We start from the raw sequence: 16,790 nt of genomic DNA on the forward strand, positions 1-16,790 counted from the left end.
TGGCAAAGCGCCGTTTGATGCTCTAATTTATACAGCATACTGATGAGTTGACCGCTGTTCTGGAATTGTTCTCCTACGGGTTTGGGTTTCAGTTTGAGTTTAAGTTTGGGTTCGGCTTGTTTGGTTTCGTTTCGGATTGCCTTGGTCACGAAAAAAAAAGAAGCTGGAGATCAGAGCACACCTGACCAGACATCAACAATCAGTAACTCACCCAGAAATGGAAATATTCGTAGCGGTTAGCGTTTAATTGAAATGCATTTGGCTTGTTGGCTGTCAATCAGATCTGGCGATGGTTGGATACAGCCCGGAACTTGGTCTCCCGAGGAACGTGGCACGAAGGGTAATGGAGCTATTTGATCTTGGATCTTGAATCTTGGCCAGGATGCACACGCAACCCCACGGCGCTGTCATACGCCACTTTGCCAAGCCATCAAAACCACATCCACATCCACTTTCATATCCATAAACCACAACACGCAATGGGGATTCTTGGTAATGACTATGTCTCCTGCTACGATTTTAATTATGCAATCCCAGCAAACGAAAGCCATAACAATTATCAGTGTGCTAGGCTGAATTACCTCCAATTGACACCTGATTTTAAGTATCAATTACAAAGTTTTAGAAGGAGATTACCAAAAAAACAAAAAGATATGAAGTAAGATCATACAAATATAATGTTTATTCTTCAAAATTGTAGTATTTTAATAATTTGTATGAAGAAAACTAAACAATCAAACAGCCAATTTTTCTGTTCACATCCATTAAACTTTATGTTAAAAAAAAGTTAAATCACTGATTTAATTTAGATTATATTAAGACCATAAAGATATAAAGTGAGATCATAAATATATAATGTTTATTCTATTAGGATCTTATAAAAAAATAAATTGTATGAAAACCAGTAATCAAACAAAAAGACAGTTATTTATATCACAACCATTAAACATTATGCTCAGATTAAAGATTAATAACAGATTTAAAAAAACATAATGCATGCACATTATTTGATAGACATAAAATCCTTCAAGGATTTATTATACAAACTTTGTATGGAGAATAATAAACTCGCAGCTATTAATCTTTTTGTTTAAATTATGGCTTTGCACCCGATTTTAAAAAATACTTAAAAAGAACAAGTGTGATGAGCCCTAATTACTTTCCAGTTATCAGTAAATACAAAGATATAAAGTTTTGATGTGTATCATACAAGGATTTAATAAAAATAACTTTGTGCCGCGAACACTAAACATGGACAGACAATTATTTCTATTACAGCTATTAAATTTTATGGGCAATTAAAAAAAAACTTGAAGACACTACACCTATATAGATTATGGTTCGACACTTGATTTTAAGTGCCAATTAAAGAGTACAAGAAGTAAGAAAATAACGATTCTTTGCGCGTGAAATGCATTGATTAATTTCCAGTTCCAGTAATTAAATGGTTGTCAAGCAACTTGATTGCTTTTTTTTTTTGTTATTTATTTTCTAAATTAAAACAATTAAAATTGCATAAAATAAAGAAGATATGGCAAGCCATGAAAGCTTTTTTTTGTGTACGAGATAAATTAATAAAATAATAGCAGGGAATAGCACTGAATTTTATATTTTTTCTCCACAAAGATCCGGTTAAAAGTTTATGTATTAATATTTTTATAGAATAAGAAACACTTGCTGTATTAGGTAATATTGTTTTCATATTACACCACATATCACAAAATTCCAATGCAGAGATATTCGACCTGTTCAGAGTTCAAATAATTACCAAGCCCCTGATATCGGACACTCGCATCCTCTATAAACCGTTATGGACTCTAACTCCAGATTCGATGTGGACCAAGTTCGATGAGCGCATTTTCATGTTTATTGCAGAAGCAATTGGTAATAAGTGCGCAACCGCAGACGTGGAAAAAAAGAATACATTTCTCAATCGTTATTTATGAATACAATTGCAAGTTTGTTTAGCTCAGCCGGAGGCACACCGCACACTCCACTCCGCCGCCAGCGTATCAATAACTAGCAGCATCTTGAGGAGGAAAGCTGCGAGGATGGGAGTGGCGGGCACAGGAGGAGCATTGCAATCCTAATGCACAGGGAAAAATTATAAAAATATCAAATTATTTGTCATTAAGTTACTCAACTGATCCTATAAATTGGTTTCTGAAATTATGTATACACATTAATGTTAGAACTGTTTACTAAGCCAAGACTAATTACTGCCAGTGCCATCGCCTATATAGATATAATAATCCTTTTTGAATAATTCTATTAGACACAAACGAATCATCAAAGTTCATAAAATAATTTTTTTTTAAATTCTTTTAATATTGTCAGTAAAATAATTTAAGTAAAAAAAGGTTTTAAAAATATTTGGACTGCCGCTATAAATATTTTGAATTGTGTCTTGAGCAAGATGTATTTTCCTACAAATTTTCGACTTAAAAGGGTATCCCTTTTCCTCAGTGTGCTCATCCCAGACATGAACTGGTTTCCCCGTTTTCCAACAGCAGCAGATCAGACGACTCACCGCAGCCGCCGGCCATCCAGCGACGTGTGGCCAAAGTTTGCATAAGTTGGACCTGGACATGGACATGGACATAGACATGGACGAGGACATGGCTGTGGATGTGGATATGGACTTGGACCGGGAACTAGACCTGAAGCTCGAGCTGGCTCCTTTTTACAGTTAAAGATTTATGGATCAGGCATGGGTAAATGGTGAGCAGATACGCGGACAATTGTGTGCGGGTAACGCAATGCTAAATCGACCACAAATTTATTCAAGCCAAATAGATAAGAGCCTAGAGGAGCATAGCAATTCAGAGATTCAAATCTCCCACTGACACACAAATACAAATTCGAACATTTAGCGTCATGAAATGCAGATAGACACAGTCATAAATGCAAGAAATAAAACGATCGAAGGACCCATTTTCGAGAACTGAATATGGGGTAAATGGGCCGGCGATAATGTTGAGTAGTGTAGCAGCAAGAAGGCGGGATCATTGGGTATCATTACATGGAGATCTACGAAACTAAAACTTTCTAAATGACGGGCGGCAACTTAAGCGGCACCAGAAAAAAAAAAACCAAAACTGTAAATGCAGCCAAAGCAAATAGTTGCAGCCGCGTCGCCAACTAAAGTATAATTATTGGCCAGACGAGATGGGAATAAATACGAAGAGTGCAGATTGTCGACTGAAGACTGAAGACTGCATACTGAAGACAGTCTTCAGGTTGGAGTCTCCAACTGGGAGACTGCACGTACGCAGCGTCGGCAAAAAGGAGATGCCAATATTTCTATTTATTTTTCTATATGTTTTTTGTCTATTTGTGTGGCTGCAATGCTTAACTGTTTTTAATTGAAACCAGTTTGTGGTAATTGTCTTTTTGGTTTGGCTGGCCCGAGACCGCCTTACTATATATGTTATAACTCTATAACTCGCTTATGTCAAACAGATTGGCTGTGTAATTCGAAGCAAGCCCCACAACTCCATCTTTTCGAAAGTTTTCACTTGTTCTGGTGCACGGATCTCCGGATCTTTGGATGCCAATGATCTGCAGATCTTCAGATCTCAAGCTCTCAAGATCCCAAGAAATGCAGCTGCGCACAGCTCGAGCGCAACTAAAGCGAGTAAATTGTCATAAATTGAGTTGAACCAATGACAAATGACGCCTTTTTTTCTTGGTCCAAAAGCTTTTATCAAATTGGAGCGTGAATCTTAGCAAACGAAACGAAATGAAACGGTACTTGGGGATTCCTGTCATTTCTGCAGCCGCCGACCACACGGCGTATGTGCGATGCCGAGAACCTGTCCCAGTCTCTGTTAATTAGTCTGCAGTTAGAGATCTTCGCCTTCACACATCACAACACAACTATATAGAAAATCACTTGGCTGGTTGTACAATTTGTCAAAACACACACACTACACACAACACACTCTACGCTCGAACTTATACTTTCGAGATATAAGAGCGTGGAGTTGAAAAGAAAACTCGTTTAAGAGCGTGTAACCACCACATCTCTCCATATCTTTTTTCACGAAACTCAGGCGGCTTTGGCTTCTTTGAGCTGCGATTGCTTTGGCAGTCGCTCCACCGACGGCGACCTTGATAGACGTCTCCAGCGGTTTAGAAACACTTACTACTTAGTAGTAAGAAAGAAAATTCCCAACACAAAACCCAAAATAAAATCCACAGTACGCGAAGAAAAGCCGCCGCTATCTTCGCTTTCTTTGCAGCCAAACAAAGAAAGAAAAACAAAAGAAACCGAAACGAAACGAACGAAACGCTACAAATTTTCTAAAAACAATAACACTTATCGCGGCTCTGATTGTTTCTGTGTTGTGTTTTGTGTGTTGGCACGAGATGAAAATGTTTCAAAAATGCTAAAAAACGTGCAAAAAATGTTGCCAAAGAAATGTGTGAAAATGCCAGCAGATGCAAAGTGAAGTTAAGCAAGTTAACGGCAAAACAGCAACACGAAAAAAAAAAGAAACCGCTTAAGTTTATGTGTGAAAAGCAATCCTGGGAGGTGCATCTTGTCGGGAAAAATTAACGGCCAAGGGTGTTAATTTATTCACCAATTTCCAACGGGCTCTGCTGTGAGTAAATCTAAAAAGTTTTGTTTGACAGGGAAAAGGGCTTTAAGTTGCCCTTGGCTCTCGGGTTAATCAGACCATTGCCAATTGAGTTTAGGTCACTGGGCATGGGCACTCTCCCAAATTGAAAATCTTTGTTTTTTTTTTGGGAGAAAGTAATTTGGTGGAAAACAACAACAAAAATAAAACCAAACCAAACCAAAACCAAAACAACGGCCATTGCACTGCCATAATACGGTTTTAACAACGCCGAAACCGTTGGCCAACTGCCAACTTGGCCCTAAGTTGGCCAGCCCAAGTACATATTAAAGCACATTAAGGCGGCAAGCAAATGATGCGCTCCTCTGGCCACAACAATGGACTAACACAAAATAATAAAACTAACAGCGGAATAAATTTGGAATTTGTTATTATGCCGGTATGATGATGCTCCACAGTTTTCTGCTCTTTTCTGCTGCAGTTAGCGTGTTCTAAGTGTTAAAAGTGAGCCGAGTGTGACGTCGACTACTGCACTCGGAAGTGTAGCAGCTGCTCCGGCCAGACAATGGGTTTATCTGCCACCCGGAGATGTAGCCAACTCCAAACTCCATGGTCGGTGCATGTTCATGTGAATTGAAATGGCCAGGTTAGAATGCGTTGTGGTAATTTCTATACCTCTTGCAGTGCACATAGGTTTCTAAGGGTATGCTAAACTCAGTGGCAGCCAACGTTAATTTACATTAATAAGCTGTGTTAATATAAACCAATACAAGCTTTATAGTTTGAATTTAAAGGACTCAACTCCCCGGAGAAATCCATTTTAAGTCCAATCTAGATCAACATTACTTATGAGAAGCACTATTTTTACTTGTTCATTATTAGTTAAAGTACACCTTCCAATAAGTTTTCTTTAGTTTTGAAAACATATCCAACTTTAAAGAGTTCAAAAGAAAACAAATCAAATGATAATGATTTTTCACACAAATTGAAAGTTATTTTTACAGCACATTAGAAAGCACCACACTCAAATAGAGAAATAAGTTTAAAGCTTTCGATGGGTTTTATAATGAACCCTTTTCAAAAAGTTAAATTTAACTTAACTACTGTCAAAGCAAATAAATGTGATTGCTAAATTGGCAAATTAAAAAATGAGTAGAAAAACAGATAAATATAAAATGTTGCTCTTGAAAATTATGGATTTTCAGTTTAATGTCAAGGAATACCTTTCTAGATGCAAAATATAATATAGTTTCTCAAAACATAAGTTTAAAAGACTAAATGCTCTGGGAAAAGAATTTTAGTGCATGAACTCGAAACTTGATTAAACATTTTTTAAAACACCTTAAATAAGTTTGTTAATATTTTTACTTATTCATTGATTGTTGAGAGTTCATTCATTTAGTTTATAAGTTACCAGAACTTGTCATCTACTTTTAAAATTTTCAAGATAAATTTATCTTCAAACATAGAGTTCTCCAAATCAATAATCTAAAATTAATATTTTCAAACAACTTTAGAATGAATAAATAAGATATCTATTAGATCCCTCAACGACTTTGAGCTCAGCCAATACCAATGGTTATTTAATAAACCTGCAGCACTTAACGCTCCGATGGGCAACTTTAGTAAAATCAAGGGGTATATCCCTCGTCGATCCAGCTGATCCCTGGGCATCTGCCACTTGTTTATTATGGTTAAATTTATGCACAGACTTAGAACAATGCGCACACGCTCTTTCGTGTTGCCCAATAATTAATGATCGCGTACATGGCGGCGGATGATGGGCTGCAATGGGCTGAAATGAGATGGAATAGATGGAATATGGCTAATTTATGCAGTTGGGTTCAATTACCTGTTAATTGAGTTTAGTCGAGTGCGCAAGAGTCAAGACCCTGCACAGGTGCCCCATGGAGATTCGTACTATAGACAGCACACTACAGAGATACTACAATCTGCAGACCACATAAAATATAACATATCTCAGAACCATCAGTTTGCTTCTTTTTTTGCTTGCCTTTTTTCCCAGCATCATCAAAATCGCATCAGTTTCAGTTGGTACGAGTATGGCTGTGACTTTTGCTGATGTTGCAGTTGGAAAACCGAAAAGCAGGTCATTACTGCCATTAAATTCGTTTCGAAAATGCAGACAAGCCGAAAACAACCGAAAAAAGCTAGACAACCTAAAATCAAACCAAAAACCGAAAAACCGAATAACTAAGGCAAAGTCGTAAACAAATCGAAAAGAAAGAGAAATAATAGAAATGTTATTGTTGTTTATTTTTAAATGCCATAACTGTACAGCAAGTGGAGTGATAGATGGCGATGGCGATGGCGATGACCATGGAGTTGGCTAAGCTTGTAGATGGATGGTGATTATGATGGTGACTGGTCAATCAAAAGACTTAGGCACCGAACTTTAGTGTTACTGTTGCTGTTCTACTGCGTTTTGTAAAGAAATTTTACTTTCAAATTAGGCCGCAACTGTTGCTTTTTATCGCTTTCTTCTCTCATTCATTCATTCGCGCGCACATTATGCCTCTAGATATAAACCTCTAGGTCTAGCTTATGCTCTAGCTCTAGCTCTAGCTCTACCCATCCCACTCACACGCACCCGTCTCTTTTGTTCTTCTTTTGAAGAGCCAAAAAAGCAAGATTAGTAGAACTACTCGTTGATATGAACAGTTAGGAGTCCCCAATAATTTTTCTGTGGTGCCCGTGTGCTAAAGTTCTTTTTGTTGTTGTTTTTTTCCCTGCTTGCTGTGTGTGTGAAATATTTATGTAAATTGGCATGGCCGAAAGCAGCTGCTAAAGTGCAACTGATTAGCGGTATAAACGGGGTGTTCTAAGCCAAGTGCAGCTAGCTTTTGGTAACGGTAAACGCAGCAGCAGAAGCAGCAGCAGCAGCATCGAAATAACGTTTTCCCACTGCCACCGCAGCGACGCACTTGATCCAGTGCAGCATTATGCCAGCTCCTCACCTTGTGTCCCAAGCAATAAGTATACACTTGCCGCCAGAACGAGTTTTAATTGCAACATTTGTTTAAATGTTGTCCGTTAGCCGTTGGACAACAACAACAACAACAACAACAACTACAGCTAAAACTAGCAACAACTGGATGTAGATGTTGCTCCATTTCCAGCAAAACGGACCAAACAATTTCTGCCTCATTAAGCTTGGGGCCCCCAAAGAATGTCAACTTACTAGTAGCTGGTTTTGGATTTGGCTTTGGTTTTGTTTCGCTAGCTACGAATTTAGACTTATTTTTAATTAATGAGTGGCTTTTTTTTCTCTACCCTCCTTTTTTTTGTAGTTAGCAGCTGCACCGTAGAATCCCCCAGAGTGCGTTGCATCCCGCTATGGTGCTGTTAAGATGCGGCTCCAATCCTCACCGCTGCTCCTTCAGCTCATTTTCATCCTCTTTCCGCCTGTCACGCCCACTTCGGCGCCCCGACCGCCCACCCATCCGAGGGTGAGGAACCACTATACTGCCACCGCCAGCGAAGATACCATCGAGGATCCACTCATGCCGGCCAGTTTGCTGCTGGAGGAACTGCAGCAGACCAACGGGCAACTCATCAATCTGACACGACATCACGACGGCGATACCTTCCACACGAGCGGTGAGTTTTACACTTGGCAATGGGTTGAACACAAAAGAAAAGAGGGTTGGTTTTCAATTGAGTGATTTTCGCAACCACCAATAAAGATGCTATTTATGGGGAAATAAGAAACTGTATGGCCACTGGCCATTAGCTCTTAATATTTTATTTTAAGGCAATAAATTTTGTTTTACTTTAATGGATAGATATTAAAACGAAATTTTATGTAACTGAAATGTGCAATTGAAATCTTATATAGTCAAATCGTTAACAAATTATTTATGTGGAAAATAAATTTCTTTTAGTGTAATAAATACGTTTGTAAATGTATTCAATGTAAAGACAAAATAATTAATCAATCTCCCCATACATTAAGCCATTTAAACTATTATCACTTATCATTGTTGACATTGGTATAATAAAACAAACTTTTAATACGAGGAGTTTAAGATTTGTGACCTCATAAAATACTTCATTAAAGTATACTGGTTTTAATGAACATAATCTTACAATTTTTTTTTTATATAGCTTAAATTAAAATAACTATTTTATTTTGTTTGCTTTTTTGTTAGTTTATTTTAGGTAAAGTTTTCTTGTTATTAACTTAAGTTATTTTTAGTGAATGAACCATTTGCAAAACTTTCTATTACACTACAATATTTTCTTTAGTTATATTGATTTCCAACTAAGTTGAAGTGCCAAAGACTTGCTTATTTTTGCGAATGCAAGGCCTGTGTCACTGTCATTGGCCAGTTGCTAGTTGCCTTGGCATGTGGCATCTTCGGCTGGGTGATGCGGCGTTTATTTTTTATTTTTCCGTGGTTCATCCGCTGACAGCAGCATTAATTTTGCCCGTAAGGCTTGGTCTCGTCCAGCCTGTCTTCTGATTAGCCGTCAATCGGCTGATGTTGATGCGTTGTTGTGAAGTCCCAACTCAATTCATCTTAATGTTTTCTCTTCGCAGGCCTGAGAAGCGCCTGCAATGCGGACACCTGCATCGGACTCTCGAGCGGCACAGCTTCGCTGGTGCGCCAGACCGGCGATGGAAGCGGTCAAGTTGGCCAGGGTAAGCAGCGGATTAACATATGCAACCTGTCATAATCCAAATGAATACCGCCCAATCCGCAGATGGACTCAATCCGGCGACCTCATCATTGGCCGGCGGTCAAATGGAGCTCCTGACCCGCCGTCTTAAAATGCAAAAAGGTCGGGGTCAGCTGGAAAACTCCAATTCGAATGGCGAACCGGGATGCACATGCAAATGTCTTTCGTATCAGAGGGCCTATCGTGAGGATCTGGGCATCTGCGTGGACGACATCCATGGTGAGTATGGATTGCGGAAGCCTACAGCTCCAGCTCCAGCTAATTCCGAGCCAAATTGTGTGCTCCATTTCGCGGTGGGAGTTGCTCCCACACGTGTGTGGGACACCTTCCATCCATCCATTGTTTTGTCATATCCCAGCACAATGGTTGCCCAACTGAAAAATAAAAAAATAAAAAAATTGAAAAAGAAATGCTGTAATAACAGCTACTGAAATTGTGCAGGGCTGCAGAATGAAAACGAAACGTGACGCAAAGAGGGAAAAAATGTTATTATTATTGAACAAATCGCTTGTTTCCCCGCTGCTAATGAATGAAAGGAAACTTTCGCCGTCGTCGTCGTCGTCTGCCAACATAAACAATCTCAGCCAACTGCCATTTGGGGGTCTAACTTGAGCTTGGAATCCGACTCGAAGATCGGAATTGGACTTGGTGTTGGAATCGGAATCGGACCCCAACTCGGACCGAAAGTAAGAGCTGGGCTGGCCGGAAAAACAACACAGCACAGCACAAATATGTTTTAGTTTCACTACCGTTTCCCAATCGTAATTGATAAGCGTCGATCGTTATCGTTGCTATTTTTATGCACTATACTTTCCCACAACTTCAAACACAGCTAATCGTTTCCCATTTTTCCACCCATTGTTATAGAGTGCTCCCTGTCGCCCTTTGTGAGTGGTTCCTCATCGGAAAAGATCCCATTTGTCTTCCTGCCTCTTAAAGGTCAGATCATCTATCCCAGCAGGGAGATCAGCTTTGCCAGTGAGTAATTTATTATGTTTTCAAATCACTCCTAGTCCATAAAACCAAAAACTGGTTGGCTAATTACCCATTTTTTGTCAAATTTGCTGACAATTAGGATTAAATAATACATAACAGTTGGTAACTAAAATTGCTTAAGTAGTACTGGTTGTTGGGAAAACAGGTTTCTGTAAATTTAATACAATTTTTTTATTGAATAGTATTGTTTTCTATACTTTTAAACTTTATTAGTAAGAACTTTATTATTATTTACAGTAAATTCAACTATTTGTGATTAAGGCTTCTAAACATGATAATTTTTTCAAAATACAGTGATAATTTTTTAGTTTGCCAATTAGTAATCACTTTTAGACGTAAAATCGCAAACTTGTTTGTTAATCACTTACTTTGTTACAAACATTTGTTGTACCAAATTAATATAACTTTTTATAACTAAAATGCATTTAACATTTTTATTGTGTTGACATGCCAATAATAAAATGTATTGTTGCCAGTGTTTTATAAGTTGGGAAAGTCTTTGACTCAATTAACATTGTAAATTTAATAACTTTGGATGATCCGACCCTATAAAGTATATATATTCTTGATCAGCATCACTAGGAGAGTCGATCTAGCCATGTCCGTCTGTCCGTCTGTCCGTCTGTCCGTCTGTCCGTCTGTCCGTCTGTCCGTCCGTTTATATGCAAACTAGTCTCTCAGTTTTAAAGCTATCTGCATGAAACTTTCCCAAAAGTTGTCTTTCTATTGCAGGTAGTATATAAGTCGGAACGAGCCGGATCGGACGACTATAGCATATAGCTCCCATAGGAACAATCGGAAAAATAAATGAAAAAAATTATAACTTTGCTGTTTTTTAATTTTTTGTTTAGTTCTTCGACATATAGTAATGGTAAAATATTTCCGATTTACGGTTTAAATTTCATCAAAATCGGACACGACTATAGCATATAGCTCCCATAGGAACAATCGGAAAAATAAATGAAAAAAAATTATAACTTTGCTGTTTTTTAATTTTTTGTTTAGTTCTTCGAGATATAGTAATGGTTTAATATTTCAGAATAATTAAATGGTTGACATTCCATTAAATTGCTATGTTTTTTTATAAATTTAGTTTAAGTCTTTTGGCATTACTAGTATTCATTTTATTGTTTACAATATTTTTAAACCTTTTGACTTTTCAAAATTTTCAATGCCATGGTAAATATTAAACATATTTTGTATAACTTTTATTTAAAAAGGCATTCACACACCAGTTTGCGCTGTAACCGGAGCTCAGTACCTGGGTTCCAATGGCTGGTCGGACCTGAGGAATCCCATCGATACGGACTATCCGTTCCGGATGTTCCGGGATGAGGGACGCAGCTTCCTGTTGTGGCTGGGTGAGGCTGATCTTCGCCAGAAGATGCAGGGTCGTATGATAGTGGTGCATCTGGTGTGCCGAGATATGACGGTGGCCATGAATGCCAGTAGTCATGTCAAAGGTGAACCCCTGATGCCGCCCAGAAATGTGCACTCACCTTGTGTTGCCTTCCGTGTGAACGGTAGTCCCGTGAAGTATGCCCACAGTAAGTGTTATTTAGTAAAAAAAAATAAAAAATAAAATATTATAGTCGCTAACCCCCCCTTTAAACAGATGTTCCCGAGGTCTTCTTCCAGCCGGCCAATTCCACAACGCTGGCCTCCACTTCCGATGGCATGACCATGCGGGAATACGTGGTGATTGGGATCTGCAGTCTTCTCCTGGGTCTCATCTATGTGGCCTCGGTGTTCCTCTATCTTTACATGAAGAAGCGCAAGCGTCACAGCTCTCGTCATTCGCTAGACAACCTGACCAATGATATCAACTATCCCAAGAACGATCAGGTCACCTATGGAGCACCTTTTAGTCGAGTGGGCAGCATCTACTCCTCGAACAGCATGGGTCTGGGCAATGGCAATGATTCCAATACACGCACCAGTATGGGCAGTCTTAAAGAGGACATGGGAATCGTGAAAAATAACCCCTTGCTGCAACATTTTCCACAACTGAGCGAAAGGGAGCATAATTCCGGTTTTGCCAGCGATATATCTAACTCTAATTCGGAATGTGAAATGGATGAGAAGATTAAGGTGGGTGTTTTATATATTATTCTTTGAAAATTACAGAGTAAAATGTATGCGTTACAGACATCTGTGCTGGTGCATCCCCAGTTGAGTAAATCACCTAAGCCAACGGGTGGAACGGATAATGCCGCCTTGGATGTGGATGACTTCCTGCAGGATAATGAGTGCCTGCCCGCCGAGAATGTGGCCGTAATTGATGAGCTCATGAGCGAGGAAAAACTGGAGAACCTGCGTGCCATGGTCAGTGGCAATGTGCGCAAGAAACTCTACTTCAATCCGGCTTATTTCGAGCCTCATTTACTGGCGGTAAGTTTATATTTACTCTAATTTTGAGGTTCAATATAAAATCATAATGCCAAATTCAGTGCATAAGAAATGGCATTATTTAATATTAATAATGTTTGCATTATTATGGTAAATATTACCACCTTTCAAAATTGCTCAAATTTACAGGTATTAAATTCAATTCAATTCAAAAAAATGTATATTACAATATTTAAAACAACTTAAACAGGCCATGTATACAAACCATGGGTATGCTGTTTTAACATATTTAACCTGTTCATTTATCTATAACTTATGATATTTTGTATTACTTTCAGGAACCCCCTCAAGCTGCCATTGAGTTTCTGCAGAAGATCCGTGAGGTCATCGCCATTGCCAAGTACAAGATGGCCTCGAAGCGCTACCAGCCCTCGCTAAACATTATTCCCGAGGAGCTGCAGCCGGATTCCAACTCCAGTTCACCCACCATGTTCAACATTCCGCTGCAACAGAATTTGGCCGCCAAGGGAATGGGTGACAAGCGGAATAGCATCGAACAGTGGCTCCAAAGTGTGCCCAATTCAGATGCGAGTCCGGCTCAGAAGACCCTCGATAGACCAGGTCAAGCCCCGACCACAAAGAAGGGTTCGGGTTCGCCCAGCAAGGGTTCATTGCGGAAAAAGGAGATAACAGCACCCAAGGAGCGACCACCACCACCGCCGATGCAGAAAACGAAATTGGAAGAGGGTTCTGTAAAGTCCTCTTCACCAACAACGGCTCCTGGTTCCCAATCCAGCCGAAGTCCCGGTAAAAATAGTCCGGAACAAATGGCCAAGCCCAAGACTCCGGTGGGCAACAGCACTTATGACGGCTTCTCCGCCTTTTCCGTGGCCGCCAATGTCTACGGATTTGCCGAGACCGGTGGAGAGATCTACAATAATCCCAAGTTCATGTTGGCCGATTCTCCGGCCGCCTCGTTGCGCAGCACCTCCAGTCGCTCCAAATCGCTGAGGAAACGTAGTGAGGTATTGGATCAGTTTGCCGCCGCCAATTCCACGCCCACATCCTTAACCTCCTTCGATCGACAGCACTATAATATGCTGCGCAATATGAAACCGGCGGAGGTTATATATGATTCGCTGAAACGCGAATATGCAGCTCATATTCCCACGCCCGATTATGATAGCACCATAGAGAAGAGAATCAAGGATATTTATAGTAGCACGCAGAGTAGCATTCCATCGGTACCCACGCCGGATTACAGCTCGCTCAGTCGCAAATCCTTGAAACAGTTCCAGCCAGATTCACCGATTTACAGGCGAAAGTCGCCGCAATATCTGATTGTGGACTACGAGACGGACAGTTTGGAACGGCTGGAGCCCAGCAAACGCAAGAGTTCCCACTCCTCCAGTTCACCATCCTCGGATGTGAGCTCCCAACTGAGTCCCAGTCTGAGTACAGCATTGCCTCTTGAGGAGGAAATGGAGATCAGTCATACGGTCTACGATCGCCTCGACGGATTTCGCAAGGAGGGTGAGATGAAGAAGCGTCTGGCTGCCAAGCACCAGCATCCACATCCTGGCCAGCAGCAGAGGCAGAAGGAGGTGGCCGCCCGGATTAAATACGACACTCCTTTTCGGGGCAGCATGACCATCGAGGTGGAGCATGAACCGCCCTCCGATCTGGAGCGCACGGATAGCGATCAATTCGAGCCGGATACCCTGGATCGCAAGCCCAAAAAGCAGAGCTTTTGCGACATATCCGCTTGGGATGGCCATAAGCAAATGGATGCGGACTTCAGTCAGATCAATTCTCTGCCGGATCTGAGTCGCCAGATGAGTCCAGCTCCCAGTCAGGCCATCAAGCCAAGGACCGCCTCCTTTATCCTGCGATCCAGTAACTCGTTTAGAAACCTGAGAGAGATCTACGAGTCACCTTTGATTGCCCAGGAGAACAGCAAGTATGAGAAGAAAGCGGAGAGGACGCCGGAGGAGGAGGGTAGGATCCTCACGCTGGAGGCCAAGCACTCACGTCGTCAGCGTTTGATGGAGACCTCACCCACCCAGTCAGTGGTGGACATCACAAAGGTGAACAAGACCACCATCACGATTTCATCACCCAAGGCGGAGGAGAAACCTCCTCCTTTGCGGCCAAAGGTCAATCAGCATTACTGCCCCCCTTTGGTGCAAGGCAAACGCCCACTGCCACCACCTCCTCCGCCGAACTTATCACCGGAGAGCCAGGCACCCGATGAAGATGCCTACAGTCTGCACAGCGAGATCACCGAGGTCACTGGGATCTCGGAGTTTGAGAACTCGTGCAACAACACCATGTCCAGTGCTATATCGGCCACCACCGAGGAGAGAACTCACACAAAGGGTTCTAAGAATCCGAAAATAAGTGGTAAATCCCAGCAGGAAAGCCAGGAAGACTACGAAGGGATGTACAATAAAAAAATCAATAGTCTGCGCAATGACTACAGTCTGACCAAGTATCTCAATCGACGCAAGAGTCAGCGGGAGGAGGCCTCCAAGGCTGGACAGGATTCCCCAAAGGACGTAGCCGAACCACCCGAGTTCAGTAGCGGCAATAAGAACCTGAAAGAGGTGGATCTGGCCCAGTTTGATGCCCTGTCCATAAGCTCCCGTTCCAATCGCAGCAGTGGTCATCTTTCGGAACGCACCAAGGAGATGTATCGCAATGCCGGAGTGCCAGTGGGCATAGCCTATCCCCAGCGGGCGGCCAGCAGTTCCGGCGGAAGTCCCACTGCCGGCGGTAATGTCCAGACCGTCTACCGATGTGAGATCGAACAGGCCCAGCTCACGGCCGGAATGCAGATTGCCATTGGACTAAAGGATCGCGCCAAGAAGGCCAAGGATCTGAAAAACGCGTGGCGAAAGTTTGTGACCATGGCGGCTAACAAGTTTAGTCCCAGCCAAAGTCCAGCGCCAACTTATGGCAGTAAGAACGCAGCTGGATTCCTGGAGGATGACAACATAGCCTCCATCATCGAGGATGCTGCGCAGTCCGCTGGAATGGGACAACCTGGGAGCCAAACCTACTATGAGCAGCGTTTCGGACAACTGGACAGCGGTTACATGAGCACCGACTCCACGGAGCTGTACAAGCGAAACGTCTACGATAGGTACAACTTTAAGATGCTCTCTGGCCGGGGACAGATCATCCGGGTGGACACCATCGAGGACAACGAGGAGGAAAGCGGTCCGAACGACAGCCGATTCGAGGATCTCGAGCATATGGTCTCTCCAAGTCACAGTCGTCGTTCGCCGGAAAACATGGCTGCTATAGCCGCTGGCGATCTGAGCGATGCGGACTCCGACAAAACCCTGACTCGATCCCACTCCCAATCGAATTCGCAGGAGCACAATGTGCGGGGCAGTACCACCACCATGTCGTCCTATTCCTCGGATGAACACGGACGTGGTCGCAGCACCTGTTGCGGATCCTCGGAAACGGACGAGGAGACCAACGCGGAGGACATGTGGGAGTCCGGGGCGGAGAGCATAGAAACGCACTCCGTGCTCTACAAAATGATTAGGAAAAGTTAGTTATACAAGATTATATATATATTATATATATATAGCTAATAGAATATATAGCTAGTTTCTAGGGATGTGCAATACCAGAAGAAAGACTTCCGTTTTAAGATTAAGCAACGCAATAGCAACAACAATCAGTGCAATAACTCGGAGATTCTTGCCAAACCACAAGGTGCAATTTTGTTAAATCTAAGCTAGCTGGTAATCTTTAGAGTCTAGTGAAAGGAAAAACCCTTGGGAACTGCATCCAATACGCAAAGTGCAGGTACCAACTGAGAAGAGTGAACGGAATGGAAACGAACCCAAGCCCTAAGAAATCTAAGTGCAATCAATCATCTTATTATATCGTTTAGTATCGTAACGGATGCGTATTGTGATAAATGTCAGCAGTCTTGGGCCGGAAATGTGCAATCTTAGTGTTAGTTTCAGTGTAAATGGCTTAGAGTTAAGCTACACGTAATAAAACTTTAAATTATGTAGAGTAAAGAAATGGTTTTTTATATATCAATAATTTGGTGGGAAGGTAGCCTACTTTCGGGTAACCATTTTATAGTTTCTTTAGGCAATAATTTACTACAACCTGTTAAAATTCTTAGAA

The 16,790-nt window shown here is 41.4% G+C and overlaps 1 protein-coding gene across 2 annotated transcripts; it reads left to right on the top strand.

Moving 5' to 3' along the window:
* The first annotated feature begins 4,107 nt into the window (after window positions 1–4,107).
* Window positions 4,108–16,682, top strand: LOC128254118 (uncharacterized). Of its 2 annotated transcripts, XM_052982947.1 has the most exons (9): window positions 4,108–4,607; window positions 7,895–8,204; window positions 9,148–9,249; window positions 9,312–9,506; window positions 10,155–10,265; window positions 11,504–11,830; window positions 11,899–12,374; window positions 12,432–12,674; window positions 12,971–16,682. In XM_052982947.1, exons 2-9 carry the CDS (start codon window positions 7,955–7,957, stop codon window positions 16,199–16,201), a joined length of 4,935 nt encoding a protein of 1,644 aa, XP_052838907.1. In that variant the 5' UTR covers window positions 4,108–4,607; window positions 7,895–7,954; the 3' UTR covers window positions 16,202–16,682. The 2 variants fall into 2 exon arrangements, with proteins under 2 accessions (XP_052838907.1, XP_052838908.1); XM_052982948.1 differs by lacking the exons at window positions 4,108–4,607; window positions 7,895–8,204 and having other exon boundaries at window positions 9,150–9,249; window positions 10,157–10,265.
* The last annotated feature ends 108 nt before the right edge of the window (window positions 16,683–16,790 follow it).

This window comes from Drosophila gunungcola (assembly GCF_025200985.1).
Source record: "Drosophila gunungcola strain Sukarami chromosome 2R unlocalized genomic scaffold, Dgunungcola_SK_2 000004F, whole genome shotgun sequence".
NCBI classification, from domain to species: Eukaryota; Metazoa; Arthropoda; class Insecta; order Diptera; family Drosophilidae; genus Drosophila; species Drosophila gunungcola.